Source organism: Anguilla rostrata, chromosome 14, assembly GCF_018555375.3.
Source record: "Anguilla rostrata isolate EN2019 chromosome 14, ASM1855537v3, whole genome shotgun sequence".
Taxonomy (NCBI): domain Eukaryota; kingdom Metazoa; phylum Chordata; class Actinopteri; order Anguilliformes; family Anguillidae; genus Anguilla; species Anguilla rostrata.
The window spans coordinates 11,495,594-11,514,147 of NC_057946.1; the positions used below are offsets into that span (position 1 = coordinate 11,495,594).

Here is an 18,554-nt window from a genome sequence, read left to right on the forward strand (position 1 = left end):
GGTAAACCTGCTGCTGAATTAGAAACCACAAAGGCTAGGCAGCAGTAAAGAGGGAGAGACAGAGGGCTTGTTTGTATTCTAGTGGCACGTTAGCAAGAGTATTCGGCACCGTGTGTTCTAGGTAGGACTGCGTATGACCTGGGCCATGGAAACGGTCGGTGACTTAATCTCATTTATGGACTTTGTTGCAGGTGTTAACGAGTACAGCGTTTGAACTATTGCGATAGGGGTTTGGACCAGCAAGCATCTGACACCATGCTGGTACTGGAGCTTCAGAACAAGAACAGGCCCGGTCTTGTAGCTCATGCCCTGCTGTCGTCAGCCTCACTACCAGAAACCAGGGGTCTGACTCAACTTGCACAACTTCCATTTTTTTTTTTTTTTAAAGTGAAGGTAGAGGTAGAAGCATGACTGGCTGTAAAAAGAATTTGGACAGTAGGATACTCTATAAAATCAAACTCATATTAATTTCTAATTTTTTAAACGACACAAAATCCAGCTCTGTAATCTTTATGCCTAAACAGTCATTTGTCTTTGTACTGATTCGCAGTCTTGTATAAACATTTCTAAACTTGGGGGATTCTGTATTCTCCCACTCTACTACGCAAGCTGAAAGACGTAACTCTCAGCTGCTTGTTGACTGCAATATATAAACAAGGTGGCTGGGTCATCAGTGTCATGCGTATATATAAAAATGTAAAAAAAACCTGGTTTAAAAAATGACGTCAGAGTCAATGTTTTGTGGTGATGTTTCAAACAGAATAGGTAAGTGTTGAACACTGGATGCACCCTTAACATGGATGTGCTGTAGTAATGTGTGTTACTGTCACCACATTCTCATAAGGAATTTGGAATTTGGCACGCTGATATTTTATCTAACATTCCTGTTCATAATTTCAAAAATATAACCTAAAATTGCTTGCATCTATATGTAGACCATACAGTTTATTATGTTTTCAGCAGGAGTTATGATTTGATTATTATATAATTATGATATAATGCAAACTCATAAGTTTGTGGCTGTTCTTTATATGATGTCATTACAATTTCTTAAATTTTGATGCCTGGCAAGTTCATTTGATGCCTTTTAGTATTTTTTTTTTTTTTTTGATCTGATAATAAGAGCTCAATATTCCCTCCTAATATAAATGTCTAATTCGCAGAGATCAACTACAACCTCTTTCCTGCAGAAACAACTACACTTGCCTATAAGCATCAATATATATTTATTTTCCCCGATTAAGAAGCCCATATATTAATCAATAAAAGCCAAAGAACCAAAAAGCCCATTAAATAAACTCAATTTTATTAAGAGCCTTTGAAAGCTGGATGTATATACATCCATGTTTCACTGACTAAATGTGTTTTCAAAAAACAAAGAAGTAAATAATACCTGTGACCACGAGTGAATGACCCAACTCAATCGAAACATGCTACCTGTGAAGAAACAAACTTCAAAAATGACCTATTTTTGTTTTTGTAAAGACAACATACACGAATATGAGTTAATTAAAATAGCATTGTTGTACACTGTAACCCCACTGTCCTGTATCTGTCTTATTGTACCTCTCCCTGATTTCCTTGTCTATATGCCAGGAAGAAAAAAAATATATATATACATAATATGGAGCAAAAAGCCACGTAAACTTGGTAATATGCAAGTATTTAGAAGGCAACTTCGAAAGTTAAAAAAAAAAAGTTACTTCCATGACCAAATTTGTCGAAACTCCGCCCATTTTACATTTTTTAACTAGGACGGGGAACACATGCACCCTGCGTGGTATTGCGATTCAACAGTTGACCGGACTAATTCGCACGCCGTAACTGCAGTGAACACGGAGATCAATAACAGCGACGGAGGAGAAGCAAGGATCCAAGGGAAACAAACTTTGAGGAGTTAATTCACTGCCCGGTCGTGTCCTTCCACTAAAGGATCTCTTTTGAAAGAACCATGTCAGATAAGAAAAGGGGCAAAGACGGGATGAAAGGTGGAAATAAAAAAGGAAAGAAAGATAGAAGTGAGACACCAACTTCTTCCGACACAGGACCACAAGGTATGCCATTTTTAGTACTGTTCTAAGCTAATTGACCTGTGAAGACAGTGCTAGCAAACAATTTAGGATGGAAAGACTTGTTGATTTAAACTATGTTCTGTTCACATATGCGTCCATTCATTATTTTACCTAGCTCTGGCAAAGTATTTCGCGGCGCTACATGCTCCAGATACCGGTTGAAGGCAGTACAGGTGTAATCATTGATGGGTTTTCTGAGGAAGTTCAGGAACTAAAAACTACTTTGCACACACATTTACGTAACTGAAATGCATTCCTCAGTTTATTATCAAATTGTGGGATTCAAGTGAGTTTTTCGTGTAATGGTGTTCATCTTTTTAAAATATATTTTCAATCACCTGAAAAGGTTAAACATGCGCATTATCCAATGTAGTTTGGCACTGAAACATGAAACATCAACTAGATGCGTGTGGCTACAAGCACGGGTAAGGAGTGGTGCTTTAAAAAACCCGAACGTCATTCAGAGTACAGTCATTGTAAACTGCGTGATCTATACTCGAGAAAGTATCTTGAATCAAACAATCTTGAAGTGTTAAAGAGATCGCCTGTTACTGGAACTGCATTTTCCCTGAAACCATGTGCTTGACAAGATCATGTTCTGTCATGAGGAGATTTAGAACGCAGGTGGTACTGTACATGCATTGGCATTTAATAATTAAATAATTTAATTAAATAGCCAGATTGAAACAGCTTTTATTAGGCTACTTAACACGTAGTTTAAAAAATATATGTTGTTAAGCACGTGCGTTTTCCTGAGAAACCATAACGCGCGCCAAGCGCCCCACCGTTTGAGAATGTTGTTTGGTTAAGTTCTGAAAGTATGCATTCAGTGCAAGCTTTATATTCAGGAAATACAGCGTATGTTCCCCATATGTAATATGTAATATAACTACATGGAAACTTTAAAATCATTTTCTTATGTAAAGAAATGAGATTGGATAACATTTCAACTCGTGTAGTAATAGAGTTGGATTAGTAGCCATTGATGTGATTGAATGGTCGATGTGACTATTTTGGATGACCCCAGTGGCATTGAATAGTCTGTGTTAGGAGGTAAAAAGTAGGTTTTGGCATGATTAGGCACAGCATAAGGGGTGTGTGGCACCTCCTGAAACTGGGCACTGAAGGCACACATCAGAATTTTGATACGACATCCCCAGTGATGGCCTAAAATAGCAGCCCTGTCATTCAGAATAATGAAGGGGATGTTGAAGTAATGTTTCCTAGAGTGCTGAAAAGTTCAACTCTTGATCATACTGACACTGATGGTGGAAATGTTGTTCCGCTGTGCGGAGTGGTCAGGCTGGTGTGTTGGGGTGGTGGATTGTAATATGATCGCATCAAGGTATGGTCTTCATTGTTTAGCTTCCAGCCCATATCAGAACTCAGGGCAAATGTGCAGGGGACAGGGATGGGGATCGGGATGGGGAAGGGGCACTGTGTTATTCCTTTTCTACCACTGTCTAACACACTATTTAAGAGATGACAAGTCAGTTGGGCTTTTCTGATCTGATTCCTTCATAATGAATGATTATGATTGGGTACCTGCAATGTCACCTTTGGAATATTCAAGTGTGTCAGTGTAATAGTGTCTTTCTATTTTTTGGTTTATTATTATAAAGATGATTTGTATAATAATAACAATGAGTGTTAAATATGCAGTTTGTGATGTAAAAACAAAAAATAGTTTTGTGATGGAAAGACATTGGAAAGTTCAGTTGTGATTGTCAGTGTTACTGTAATTTAGCTCATGCATTGCTGGTAGACTGATTGCTTATCTCTGTCGTGTGAAGCAGAATGCATAGTATGACAGTGTACTCCAGGTCTGGACTTTACATCCGCATTCTTATGAATCTGGGGCACTGTTTTTGACAGTTTACCTTGCCACAGTGTGAAGTTTTACCTCCTTGCGTAATGCGTTATATGGAATATATAGCCTAGATGAAGTCTCACTGATAAGACACTCATAGGAAATTGGCCCATATGAAACAGAAGATTCCCCCAGACCCCCCCATCAACTTTCTGTTGTGATGTCATAACTGTTCATTAGAAATTTTCCTTTTTTGTTGGGAAATAAGCCCTCAGTTCTGCCCGAGTGCATGTCCTCATAGGTGCGCATTGGACTGTGTTTCTACCTGGTGGTGACTCTACTGTGCGATGTTGTGCCACAGTCTCTGACCTGGTCCCTGAAATCCTGCTTGTGATACTACCTTTTATTTTCTCAAAGGAAGCGAATAATGATCACATGCACACTTGGTTTATCAGTTTCTGACAGTTGGACAGTTTATCTTACTGAAACATTCATGAACTAAAGCTACATTACGGTTCATGACAGGAATGTGGGATGCATGTAATTGTGCATGACCATATTGCATATGGCAGTGTGGTAATATTTCCCTCTCTGCCACTGCACCACATCAATTATTCAAAAACATGTAGGTTTGAAGTAAAACATAAAAATAATTAAAAAAACTTTTATACCTGATATATTGCTTTTGTTCATGCTTTTTCCACATTCAGTGGTTTTGCCTTCTGTTGCCAATTTTCTGTCATGACAATAAAGAGACTTTTCTTAAAAAGCACAGAAAGTTAACGGTGGGGCAACATATTTTGTAAACACCTTCAACACCTGTATTGTGAATTGAACAGTATCATGGCCCAAATCTCTCAAAGGTTTTGATGTACCTGTTAATTAAGCCTGGGTTTGGAGTGGGGGACCCATTGTTAAGGCTCATCAGATGGGTTTCATCGTTGTCATTATTATAGCAGCCATTACACGCTGCTCTTTGTAGCATTTCCTTCTCTTTTTTTTTAAGACCTGGACTGGGAATGCACATGAGCAGATAGCATAGTCACTGGCTATAGCCTACTTGGTGGGGTGGCCACATCACAAGTGTCTTTACCTCAATACTGCCCTCTAGAGGGGACAGTCTATGAGTGTCCCATGGAAGTTAAGATTGTCCATTCGCTCTGCTGTCCATTTCTTCCCAAGCATATTTGCCTCTTACCTACTATCTGCTTTCCTACATGTTCAAAGATTCAACGAAACCTGTAGTTAGTTTGAAACGAGGACTGCAATTCAGTCGTGCTGATAAGCGATTGTAGCCTTTGACTCTACACCTATTTATGATCTTAGATTATTTCGGCATTGTCAGGAAAAAGAATGTGAAAACAGAAAGTAAGAAGGAAAGAAGGAAAAATGCAGTGGGGCAACATTAACATTGGAATTTCCCTGAATACCTTTGAAGGCTCACTGCACTGGATTGGCACAGAAGAAGACCTCAGTTTCTATGTAATATAGGCAGTGTGATCTTGGCCGGAAATGAGAGTACAGGTTCACTTTGGGCCAGTAGCCCCCTCTACCCTATAGTGTGACAAGTATTGATGAGGGGGGTTAATAACTATCAGAAAGGTGCATGTTATGCCAATTATGTACTGTGCATTATATATGTCTATTTTGCTTACATGTGCATCTGAAAATGCACATGAAATCCCACATTTTGACAGAAAATGATTGCTCTTAAAATGCTTAATGTTAATGCGCTTTCACTGACACAAACTTCCAGTCTTTTGGGTTCAGGAATGGTAAAGTACGGAAGCAGCGTCATAGTGCTCCTATTCAAAAATGAACAAGCAAGCTCTGATCTGGGACCCTTTCCTCCTGTCCGCATCCTAATCTTGCCCATTATAAGCTACACTGTAAAAACAATCCTAGATCAGTGCTCCTTCCCTGAGATGCTTGATAAATCGGACAACATATGACCACAAATTTGGCAGCCGTTTATCTCTAAAGTTGCGGGAACAGTCTAGGACTTCAGAAAACATTTTGGGATGAAGCATTTCAACCAGGGCAGCCGGGGAAGGTAGCTGCCATGTCCTTCATATAGGGTGCTTCGTTCTGGGGCCCTCAGTCAAAACCCTAAGAAATCCGCACATTATTGAAAAGAGGAATTCAAGAAGGTGTGGATTAAAAAAAAAATTTTTTTTTTGGTCTTTGGCAAGGTTTGAGACATAATTACATAAGGATAGGTTTTTCTTCACTGGAGAGGGTGAGATATTGGCTACCAGACTAGTCACAATAGTCTCGGGTATGACAGTGTGGTGGAGATATTTGGGCCCTCTGTCCTCCGTTGCGTCTGAGACTCAGCGTTAGATCATGGAATGCCTCTCTCACTGGAGCGCCCAGGGGACAGAATGTGGAGTCCAATCCGTGTAAATTTTGTGGTTTGAAGAACGCGTAGGAGTTCCTGTGCTCCCTCCTACCCAACTCTCCCCACCACCCCCCCCCGATGGGAGCTCCAGCCGTGACATGGGGAAACAGCTGGATGGGGCAGCCTGGACCCAGCCAACGTCTTAGCCCTGAGCAAACAAAGGGAATCGGGCCCAAATTAAGTTATCCCCCCTTTGCCATAGGAACACTTTTATGGCCTGCACGGTGGATTTCGGGTGAATGCGTTTGTGTAAAACGGACATCCAGTGCATTGTCCACAGTTCACGGGCAGTTAATTGAGGCCGTGGCTGAAAACTACAAGAAACGATCTGGTTGTTTCTCTTCTTAATTTAGTTACAGATTTACCAGCCAGTTATGAACACATCCTTGTATATGCTTGAGCTACTGCCAAGGAGACATTTAGCTAGCATCCTTAGCATTAGCACTGATTAGCTTGGAATGCCCCAGATCTGAAATGGCTCATGAACTTCAAAGAAAAAAAAAAAAAAAAGCCTATGCTCCTTGGAGTTATGTTACAGTACTATTCAGCAGACACATTAGGAACTATTTTACTAGCAATGAAAATGAGATTGAAACAGGGTTACAATTAGAATTTGCAATTAAGACCAACACAGATAAGAGAGTTCTGAAGATATAGTCTGTTGATATTCCTCCAAACATTATTATTAGACTGCTAGGTCTGTCAACACTCATTTGTGATGTTGTGGAGTATGCAGTTTTGGGGTTTTGGGAATTGAAATCACCGTTGGTAGGAATTAGTGGAGAAACATTTGGAGAACGGGGCTTTTAAATCTGGGCTTAAGCACTCCCTGCTTTCATTCCAGTGATGACTGGTTTCTGGGACAGCTTGTGCCCCTGACAGTGAATACACCTTTACGTGGTGTGCAAATGTGTCCTCCGCCCCCACCCCCCCGGCTAAACATCAAGCAGTTCCAGGTCTGTCAGTGAGCTGAGGATTAGGCCGATTATGTCAGGGAAAAGAGCATTACTTGGAAAGACAATAGAAGAATCCTCGTTGCATGAAGACCTGCATTCCTAGCATTCACCCCCACACTGCCTCCCCCCTCCCCCCCCTTACAGTTTTAATATCGTTTTCCATTTCTTGGAGACAACAGCAAGTTTTTCAAATGGTTCCCTGTATGTCTAAGCCTATTGGGAGGTGATTGCGCCAAAAAAACTTGACAAACTGCTTGCGTATCCACCGTTGACAGTGCACGTTGGAATGTTGGCTCCACACGTTTGTGCAAACGCTACAAGCTTTAGCAGCTTCACGGAGAAAGATTGTTAGTTTTGTGTCTGGTTTTTCTATGACTTTTTTAAAAATGACTTTTTCCTTCTCTTTTCTGTTGTTGTTCTGGTTGGGTTGGGTTTGTTGAATCCCTGTTCTGGAATGATGTATTGGAGTGAAAGTAACAGCTGTGACTAAGAGGGTTTTTTCCTACAGCAAACAAAAGGAGGAATGAAGATAAAAAGCACTCAGGTTTGGTGGGAAACCCTTGTGGTTACAATACTTTTTGACAGTTGAGGTATTGTAAGTGGCACGATTGAGCAACACCTCTAATGACAGACCTGCCCAGAAATAAAAGGTTGAATGGGGAGGGCCCAGCCAATGGCATCGCAACTAGAGCAGAGCCAAGTTTCTGAATGAAACTCCTGTGTTTCTTAACCTGTTTCAACAACTCCAAAGTCTCTTAAAGGGACCCTTCACTGTTTTAAAAGAAATCTTCCTGCAGTGTTCAGAATGCAGTGTTCTGACAATCTAACTGGGCTCTAGTTTTATTCTGGACAGTAGGCATTTGTTGTTCCACATTTGCAAAAGAAAATGGTCTGTTTTTGTAGTTGCGATGAAGGCATCAAGCGACAGGGATGTCACCTGAAATTATGGGCCCTGCGGAAATGCAGTGTCTGTGGAGCCCCTTCCCAAAGCAAATGTTTTAGTTCAGGCCTTTTGAGGTCTGCCATAACTTTTGGTTGCCTACTAAAGGGGGTGGTCATTAAAATAAAAAAGAAAGGAATCCATTGAATGCTAAGTCCTATTAGCCTGAATCAGAACACGTTATTTTATATATGTGATGTGCACAGATTTGGATGGCGCCTTTAGGCAACTGCCTGCATCGCTTTTGCTTAAAACTGGCCCTGCACATGTCTGCCTTCACTTTCAGGTCCAGAAATGTCTGGCCAGCCACGTAGATGCCAGTGATTGTGGGGGTGTGGGGTGGAGGGGAGGGGAGGGGAAGGGAGGGATCAGACTGGAATGACCAGCTACAAAATTTACACACATGCTGCTGGAGCACTGTTCTCGATTCCACTTTTCATTCTTGATTTAAAATTATTGTCACCAAGTTACGGAATACCCAAAAGTACTCTACTCTCTGCTTTATTCTTGTTGGAGCACTTTTGCCTGACCAAGGAATCTTTGGGTGTTCCCAGGTCATCAGTAATGAACATCATGTGATGTGCCATAGCCAGTTACAGGGTTACTTAAATATTCTGTACAGTCAGACGTGGAGACAGAGACCCCTATTCTGGACTCACCCGTTCTGCTGAGCTATTTTTTCTGTCTTTCGTATGATTTCCATTACAGTCTTCAAAGCATGGTCCCTTTCAGGCAGAGCTGATTGGCTGACCGTATCAAATACACCTGTTCAAATATTAATGTTGTTCTTGAGTCCTACAAGGAATATTGATTCAAGATAATTAACTGATATAATGGTCCCAAAACTAGGACATTAATGAAGAAAGCTTTAATTCTACTTTTTTGACTACCTTACAGATTCACCCTGTCGGAGAATCATATTTGCTGTTAGATTTACTTGAATGGTGGTTTCCTGTGACAACAGACAATAGCCGCCCAGCCTGTGGGTGGCACCGGTTTTCCCCCACCATTAATTCCCAGCATCCTCTCTCATCGACAGCTGCTGTTAAGAGCCGTGAATCAGGCCCTGGTGCTGGTGTTCCATTTCATGGCGTTTTCTTTGCAACAACATTGTAAGAATATTTCTGCTGCCTTCTCATTAAGGTGCTGCCCGTCGTGGGTGGGTGGGCGGGGGTGTGACGGGGAAAGAACGATGTTTTGGCAGTGCTATCAAAGGCTGCTCCATCTGCATCATAGTGATGTCAGATTTGAAACCCCCTTCGTCCCCCTCCTCCTATTCCTCCCTCATCTTTTGCTGTAGTGTCCTGTAGACTATGTGCGCTCCTGTTTTTGATGTGTTGAATCAGTGACTTTCATTATAAAATAGCCATACCTTCAATGGCGTTGTCGGTGTCGGGGGTCATTCTTTATCATATAGAAATGAATGTCATACTATAATTACCAGGCTTAAAAAGATGGGGATGAAAGAACTTTGAAAGACTAGACAATACTTGAGCCGTAGGCCTACTAAGTACAATGTTCTGACACAATGCAAGAAGATTTTCCAGAGGCAATAGGTTGCTAAACTAGGCTGTATAAACATCAGTTTTGCAGAATCCATAACTGATCCAGCAGGCGTGTATGTTGATGAGAAACTAATCAGGGCCATGTGATTCTTTGTAATCCATGAGAACTCTTGATTGGGATACATTGGAATGCCCACTTGATTGGGATACATTGGAATCCAATCAGTTGCATATCCTTGACTTTAAAGTTTCAGTCTGCATTAATAAAACTGTATTCACACACACACACACACACACACACACACCCATATATATATATATATATAGTTACTAGAATCTTAGGTTTTGTCTGTGCACATTCATGAATTACTTACAAAAGTAATTATTATTCCCCTAAGGAATGTGATTTACTATTCAGTAGCATTTCCCTAAATGTTTTATACTGCTGGATTGTGATCACTCAAGGGAAGGACATTTTTCTTTGTAGGGGAGACCCTTAAATGTGATCCAAAGCAGTAAACACCATAAATCGAGGTATTAATTGCGAGTAAATGTTAATCCTGGATAATGACTGTCAGAAATAAGCTGGCCATGAGTAGCATTTTGGCCATGCAAAGCTGTGTCTGTGTGCTTATTGTTTTATGGTGTAGTGCATCCATAGATTTAGAGGTACAGTATTAATCCTGGCATTTTAAATGCAAGTCACAGATTCACTGACTGCTAAGTGCCTCTGGAAATCAGTCTTTGAAGAGTGTGTGTTGTTCAAGAATCCCTCTTTCCTTGAGCCACTCTGAGTGCTGCTTTGAAGTTTAGAAGTATGTTTTGAAGTTTACAGTGCAATCTCTTGAATGCTTTGTCTAAATGCCATTTGCTGTTTGCGTTATTTCAGGTAATGGGCTGTGTAACTTTTTTTTTTTGTATGATTTTACTAACTGAGCAAAGTGGTGAGAGAAGGGATCTTTGTTTGCAGGGATTGTCAGGGATTGGACACAGGTCTGAATTAAAGAGTTCTCCTCAAAGCCTGAAGTGCAATCGTAAAGTGAAATGGCATTGGCGATGGTATCTGCACAGGCTCGGCCTGAATGTCAGCATGCACTGCAGACAGACATCTTTACAGAGCTGTACTGCTTTTCTGGTGGGAAGGGGGTTCTTAGTACCAGGGACGGGCAGTGATGGTGCCGATTGCTTCTTCCTGCTTTGAGATTGTGCAATGCAGAGAGTTTGCTGAAGAGATCTTCTGGTGTGATGAATTTCACAGCAGGCAAGGTAGATGGGAACACGAGGACTATCTGCCACTTTAGTCTCGTCGTCTTCCCAGAAAATACACGGCCCACAGACTTCGGTCTCCCCACCTCTGTTCCTCTGCCAGCGATACGTGAAGACAGCAGTCAGGGCCCCGCCTCTTTTATGACAGGGAGCACGTTCTTCCGAGGGCTCCCGTCTGGGCCTTAAGGGCAGGAGCGGCAGTTACACTCCACCGAATCTCAGCGTGATCCGAGCTGAATCTGCATTCCGACAAGGTCGTGCTCAGATGCGCTCGCATCCATTTTACGATCTGCTTTTGTAGGTGTGACCAAAAATAAACATGGTCAAATTCAGTTTGGCGATTTTTCTCGCCTGTGTTGCACACGGGCAGATGCCTCTCAGCGGCTCACGTGCCAAGGTCGTGTTTGCTGTACGTTTCTTCCTGATGCTGTCAGTCAGAGGCAATCTAATCTTCCTGTGAAATTCAGACGTGAAGTAAAGGGAAACATTGAGTAGCCAGCTCTTAACCTTCCTGATGGTGTTATGTAGCTTGCAGTTGTGCACACAAATTCTTCATTTGTGTGTTAGTGCTATGTGCTGTCAGTTGTATTAATTTGTGTGTTAGTGCCATGTGCTGTCAGTTGTCGGGGATAATCCGGGTTCCGGTTAAATAACCTAATAACGATAATGATTTTAGTTGTGGTAATGGTGTAATGTGGCCGTGATCGAGCATGTTGTTTTCCTGTCCTGCAGCTGCCCCCAAGCTGAAGCCCATGAAGAGTGTGGAGGTGGAGGACGGAAAGAGAAGCTCTCTCAAGTGTGAGGCGAGGGCCGGGAAACCTGTGCCGAAGTTCAAGTGGTACAAAGACGGCAAGGAGTTCAGCGGCAAAAACAAACCCAAAGACGTCAAAATAAAGAAAAAGAAGGAGTAAGAGACCCAAGTGTAAAACACAACCTGAGCACACGCAACCTCCTGAAGTCTCAACCAGTGCATGTTTTACATAGCATCCTGGATGGGATGTGTATAGCCAGGATTTCCATGCCTCACAAACCTAATGATACGCTGGGGCCAAGGTCTGAGGGCAACTGAAATCAGAGTGTGTACTGTGGAATCAGTAAAATATCCTAATATTCTGTAACCTTCCAAGACTGCACTGGCAGCTTTTTTAAAAATTAATTCTGTCCGAAGTGAAAATAACCACTGTATGCCAAAGGAAAAGCACAAGCAGATTGCCCTTTTTTAACATTGTCTGATGGATGTCTGAATGTATTTTTAATAATGTATCCATCACTTGACGGACGCTCAATTATAAAAATAGTGTTGCCTTTAAAGCTCCTCGGAAGGTCAGTGCATGTTTCTAAAGTACAGTGTGTCCATGTATTTGCTTTCCGCAGAGGGATGACTTCGGAGTTGGTATTCAGGAAAGGCAAGGAGTCGCACTCCGGTGTGTACGCGTGCGAGGCCATCAACGACCAGGGAAGAGACCAGATCACCGCAAACCTGACGGTCATCAAGAGTAAGTCACCTTCATGCTAATGCATTAAATGCTTTGTGCGTTGTAAAAACATACAGCTACGAGCCTGGGTTCTGTAAACTGAAGGCGAGCTAGTGAAAATGTGCTAGTGAAATATTGCATTAAATGTTGCCATTTATTGATATTTTTGCTCAAAATTTAAGACATTCCGGTTCCCTCATTCTTCTTTCTGTGATATCCAAACTCATTCATGGCCTGAGTGGAAGGAGGGCTGAAAAGGTGCAGTGGCAATGGCCAAATATGAGTGCAAAGGTCAAGTGGATGTGTCTCCCAGATGAAAGTTGCTTTGTGCCTGCAGTTTGTTTATGCATGGTGTACTAGGCACGGTTGTTGCATTGTGTTTTGTAAGTGTGATTTCGGTAGCAGGCTTGTGGGTACATCTGCAGAGCTGCTGATGGACTCCCACCCTGTTGGGAAAGTGGGATGAATCAGGCAATCACACAGAAGATAAAAGTATTGCATGGCAACAGCGGAGGGCAATATAAAATTGACTATGTTGAAATGTGACTGCATTATCATCTTTAATGCGGCAGAAAAATAAATAAATGCATTTTTGGTGTGAAAAACATGTATTCTTTATAAAAGGCCAAAAAGGGCCGGTGTGGGTGCAGGCTTTCATTCCAACCAAACAGTTACACACCTGATTCTACTAATCAACCATTAGAGTCTTTGCTAAGGGCCTTGATTAGTAGAATGCATTCATTTATTTTTGCTGAGTTAAAGAATTATAATGTAGTCACATTTCAACATATGTACTGCTTGTTTGGAACCAATGCCTGCATCCATACTGTCCCTTTCTGGATAAGATTGAGGACTCCTGGTTTGTAATATTTGTATGAGATACTGTGAGATCCATAGTATTGGTGACAAATATTTTTTTTTCTTTCTTTCTCTGTGCTCCACAATTTTAGATTTGTTATCAAACAAATCACTCATGGTTGAAGTGCAAATTTCCAGCTTTTAGTAAAGCTATTTTTATACATTTTGATTTTAACTTGTAGAAATTACAGTACTTCATTCATAGTCTCCCCTTTTCAGGGCACCATAATGTGTGGATCAAATTAGTCAGGTGCGTTCAATTGCTTCCTTAGTGCTGGTATAAGAGAGCTTTCAGTATCTAGTCTAGGCTTTTGTTTGCCGTTGGAGTCTGTTATTGACGTTTATCAACATTAGGACCAGAGTTGTGCCAAAGTAAAGGAATCTATTATGAGGCTGAGAAACAAGAAAAAAAAACAGCCAGAGACATGTGTGGAACATCATTAAGAAGAAAGAGAGCACTGGTGAGCTCAGTAATCCCAGAGGGCCTGGTAGACCAAGGAAGACCTCTACAGTTGATGACTGAAAAATTCTCACCACAATGAAGAAAGCCCCCAGACACCTGACCAACAGATCAGAAACTCTCTTCAGGAGGCAGGCGTAGATATGGCAGTGATTACTGTCCACAGAAGACTTCATGAACATAACAGCAGAGACTACGCTGCAAGATGCAAACCACGAGCCACTAGTTAGCTGCAAAGACAGGATGGCCAGGTTACAGTTTGCAGAGCTATACCTAAATGAGCCTACGGAGTTCTGGAAAAAGGAACTGATGTGGTCAGATGAGACAGATGAGAAGATTGACTTGTGTCAAGAGCAAGAGCAAAATGTGGAGGCCAAAAGGAACGGCCCAAGATCCAGTGCACCCCCTCATCTCCTCATCTGTGAAACATAGTCAGGGGGGTTGGGGGGGTGTTCTGCTCTAGTTTAAGCAAATGACTCCAAACTGATTGGACAGTGCGTCAACCTACAGCAAGTCGATGATCCAAAACTTCCTGCTAAAGCAACAAAGTTTTTCAAAGCCAAAAACCGGAAATTATTGACTGGCGGAGTCATTCACCAAAGTCATCTGAATCCAACTGAACATTCATTTCATAAGCTTAAGAGAAAACAAGCAGGAGCTGAAGATTCCTGCAGTACAGCCTTTGCAGAGCTTCACCAGAGAAGATACTTAGACTAGTACCTGGGGATGTTAATCGTTCGCAGACTTCCAGCAGTCATTGCATGCAAAGGATATGCAACACAGTACTAAATATGAATACTTTCATTTACATAACATTAATATGTCCCGAACATTATGGTGTCCTGAGATGGGGGGTTATGTATAAAAAGTGCTGTAATTTATGTATAAAATATGTCTTTTAAAAGCTGAGAATCTGCACTTTAACCACATGCAAATTGCTTGATTACAAAACTAAAATGTACAGAGCCAACATCAACAAAAACGTATTTCTTTGCCTCAGACATTATGGAGCTCACTTTATATGTTAATGCTAAAGCCTGGAAAAATGAATGTACTGGGGGCAGGGGGGGTGTACGTAGGTATTCTCTTCCCTCAGCCACTTGTGATACAATGGCAGCTCATTAGCATGTTTAACTTTCAGACAGGTTCCTGCATACCATATGAGCTACATTTGTGTTTACCCCATGTGGTAATGCATGTGCAGCACCTCGTGTCCGAGCTGTTTTGCCCTTGGACACCTCATTATCTCTCAGGTTTCTTCCCCCGCTGGCCTTGCTTGCTGGTCACGTCTCAGCAAAAAATCAGATGTTGATAAACTTACGGCTGATAGAGTAAAGCCTTGGGACCATCAATATCCTCGACAGGTAAATGCTCTGTATCTGCAAGGCCTGGTCTCCATCGTGCTGTCGGAATTCAGAAACGCTGAAAAAGAGTGATTACCATGCAGGGGCAGTTTAGTCTGACCACTTAATCACTTTTTTCAATTAGCAAGTAGTATTCCTCTGAACGGCTGCCAGGAAGGTGGAGGGGAAAAGTAGCTGTTTCATTCCTCTCTTTTCCAAGGCATTAGCGTAAGGAGGACAAGCCAAAATCTTAATGAAACAACAGTGTGCCAGCCACAGTCCTCTGTGCAGTGAATGGGGAGCAGCCTGTTGCCGCGTGGGACAGGCGGCTAGGCTTGAGTCGAGCGCAAGGCCAGTTCTTCTGCCTCTTTGAAGCTGTTTCTAACGTTCTTATTCCCATAAGTAGGTCCTTTCCTTCCTTTTTTCTGGTTGAAATTAACACATTTTCATTTGATCTCTGTATCGTGTTATTCCTGCTGAGTGAGCTCGTCCCTACAGGCATGTGTTGATTTGCTGGCTTCTCAGCCGTTGTTTGCTCTGTGGTCAGGTTTTTGTTATTTTTCTCATAGTGAGCAGGTTCTTGTAGTGGTGGGAAGGGCATCTCAGAGGAATCCGCAGCATTTGTTTCAGTTTCTTTTTGTTTTTTTTTAGTTTATGAACTAAGTAAAAATGAGAGTAAATTCTAAGCTATTCAACATGACCACTGATCTGAGTGTAGTGTTACATTCATTTCCAAGCCAAAAAAGTGCAATGCAAAAACTCGGGGCCAGATTCATTAAGCCTTTTGCGATAGTTTCAATGCGAATGATGCATTGCCACAATGCATGTGCTATCAACAGCGCTGGCGAAGTGCAGTATGCGTGTGATTTACATGACCTTTACATCACATAATGTAAATTTTTCAAGCCTTTACCTAGGAATCACAAAGGTCTTTGAATTGAAAAGAGTAGCCTATTTTAAAATACTTTTTTTGCATTGTATATATTCTTAATATTTAGGAAAGCAAGAAAGTGACTGAACCGGAGAAACCCTCCCCCGGTGGTGTGGTCATTGTCATGCTGAAAGTCAAATTTAAGGCCCCTCACTGAATGACAGAGGGTAGGCTTCTAAGTGGAGTGCTTTCTGTGTGAATGACAGCCCGTGGAAGAGAGTGTGCGCCTCCGCTGTCCCAGGGAACGGCAGAGGGGGAGGATAGCAGAGTTTGGGGATTGCAGGGCTGCTTATCAGCATCCTAGGCTGCAGATTTGATGGCCCTTCAGAGCCGTGCCCAGGATTCCAGGGTGTGCCTCTCAGGCGTCAAACGGGGCCTCTGCAGTGGAGCGTGACCAGGCTCCGGATTTTCACACCGGGACGTCTGTCAGGTTCCAGCTCTCGTACCAGCGAAGTGCCCTCAGGGGGGCGACGGAAACACAGCTTCATCCCTCAAAAAGGAGAGCAGGAAGACTCAGCCACAACTTGGAATAAAACCCAAAATTTTGACAGGCATCCAAAGTGCCATGGAAAGAGCAGGGCATAAAATGATAGAAACAGTTTTGTGACTGGCTGAAAGGTTCTCCTGAACTTCGAAACTTCAAGTTTACATTCCATGTGACATCACTTTCATAACTTTGTTGTTGTTGTTGTTGCTGGTGGTGGTGGATGTTGATGTTGCTCAAAACTCACCTTGACTTTATTGTCACCAGAAGGTGTGATGTAAATTTGGAGCCAGTTTTTTCACCATTCATGGAACCATTCTGCTTCAGAGAGGGTGTTTGTGGCCCCGTGAGGGGCTGCAAGTCTCGCTGTACGGTGAAATAATAGAATTACGAACTGGGAGAGTGAGCTGTGGCCAAACTCCCACTGGCTACAGTTGTGACTGTGGATAACCTTGAAATGTTGCATTGAATCACTATGCCAGAGATGGTATATTTGCTTATTTTTTTAAAAAGACCATACTTGAGATCCTCAAACATGAGATGTATTTAAATTTTTTTCCTATTACATTGGTTTGAAACTGACAAATCCACTGTATAGAGATGGTACGGTACTTCAGATTGCTTTAAGAGCATGTTTCTTTACATTCATTGTGACAGTTTTTGCGTGTGTACTGTATGTGTGCAAATGTGTTGGCTTGTGTTTTCACACACCTGTCATTTCCCCGTGTTTGAGGCAAAGGAGTTTTCCTCATGTTTGAGGTCTTGGCAGAAATACAGTTTACAGAAGGTGTATCCCCCTTTCCTGTGGTGCTTTGTTGAACACTTATCTGTAATTATGTCAGCTAACTGCTAATTATCTTAAAAGAAAATGCCATTGACTTGCAGTTCTTTACTTGCGCTCAGCAGTTCTCAGGAACTTTTTGATGTTTTTGAAATGTACTCTTGGGAAGCCTTGCTCCCAAAGTGGGCTTCTCAGGATCGGCCTCTGCACAAAGGAAATTGCAAAAAGAGCTAAAGGAACTTATGATGTGAAATTGCAGGTAAATTACTGTGGTCACCTTAACAGGATGCACAACTTTACAGAAAGACCATAGCGATATTGTCAGCTGAATTGATATTGTCCGTAGCAATATTGTCAGCTGCTCGCCTTTACCAATAGGATTGATGAACTTGCAGCCCTCTTGGATCTGTTTGCCATGTTGAAATGAGGTCTCATTTCAATCCGTTATTGATTTGTCTTGTCCCTCTCTGAGTAATCTGTACTCAAGGGTTACCAATGTATGCATCTCTCTCTTGCAACTTGAAACTTTGAATAATCATTAGCCCAGCCAGTCAGACCCTCATTTTGTGAGTTTATCTGAGCTTTTCATTTGTCTTCCAAGCGAAGGAAGTAAGTTCTCATTCCTTGCTGTGATATCATGACCCATGTTTGTCTGTTGTATCTGAAGGATTTCCCGAACAGTTTTAAAATGGCCCATTCATTTTTCTTGCTCTTTACATACAGGGTATCCATGTACATTCAGAGGAAATGGCCTTGGGGTGCTAGCCTAGTGCACATGAACCCTGATCAGGGCTGAACAATCATTGCTCCTTTTATTTTAAGGAGAGACAGCCATTGTTGTGAACAGTGATGTTGACTTTGTTTAGCCATTATTACAGCGTAATTTAGATCGCTGTGTGGCACAAGCACTGTATATTTTATTGTGCTTGGATTTGTTTTCACATTTTATTGTGAGAAGTTAATTTTATTCCTTAGTCAGGTGCTATGTCTTTCTTCCAGATGCACTGTGCAGCTGACCCAAACTGCACCAAGCCCAAGAAATATCACCATCTTCATAAGTGCTGAGCATTTTTAACATGTACAAAATTGATGGCTATTGATTTAAGTTTTTTTCTTAAAGCCGCGCTTTAATCTTGCCGGAAGGGTTGAGAAAGGAGAGAGATGGGGAGGGGGGAGGGGGGTGGGCTTGCGTATATAAAACCAGAGTGAGCTGACATTGCAATTGGAGTAAAATGGATAGTCCAGTTTGCAAAGCTTAAATACAGCTGGCAG

The 18,554-nt window shown here is 41.9% G+C and overlaps 1 protein-coding gene across 7 annotated transcripts in view; it reads left to right on the forward strand.

Annotated features, from left to right (window-relative positions):
- The window catches only part of nrg1 (neuregulin 1), a 145,047-nt gene that overhangs the window by 67,720 nt on the left and 58,773 nt on the right, over nucleotides 1-18,554 (forward strand). For 6 of the 7 annotated variants that reach the window (XM_064307333.1, XM_064307334.1, XM_064307337.1 and 3 more), the window contains exons 2-3: nucleotides 11,683-11,857; nucleotides 12,325-12,446. In XM_064307333.1, the coding sequence (XP_064163403.1) occupies nucleotides 11,683-11,857; nucleotides 12,325-12,446 (297 nt within the window). Of the gene's footprint in view, nucleotides 1-1,769; nucleotides 2,055-11,682; nucleotides 11,858-12,324; nucleotides 12,447-18,554 lie in introns of those variants that run through there. The other variant, XM_064307340.1, reaches the window with a different exon arrangement.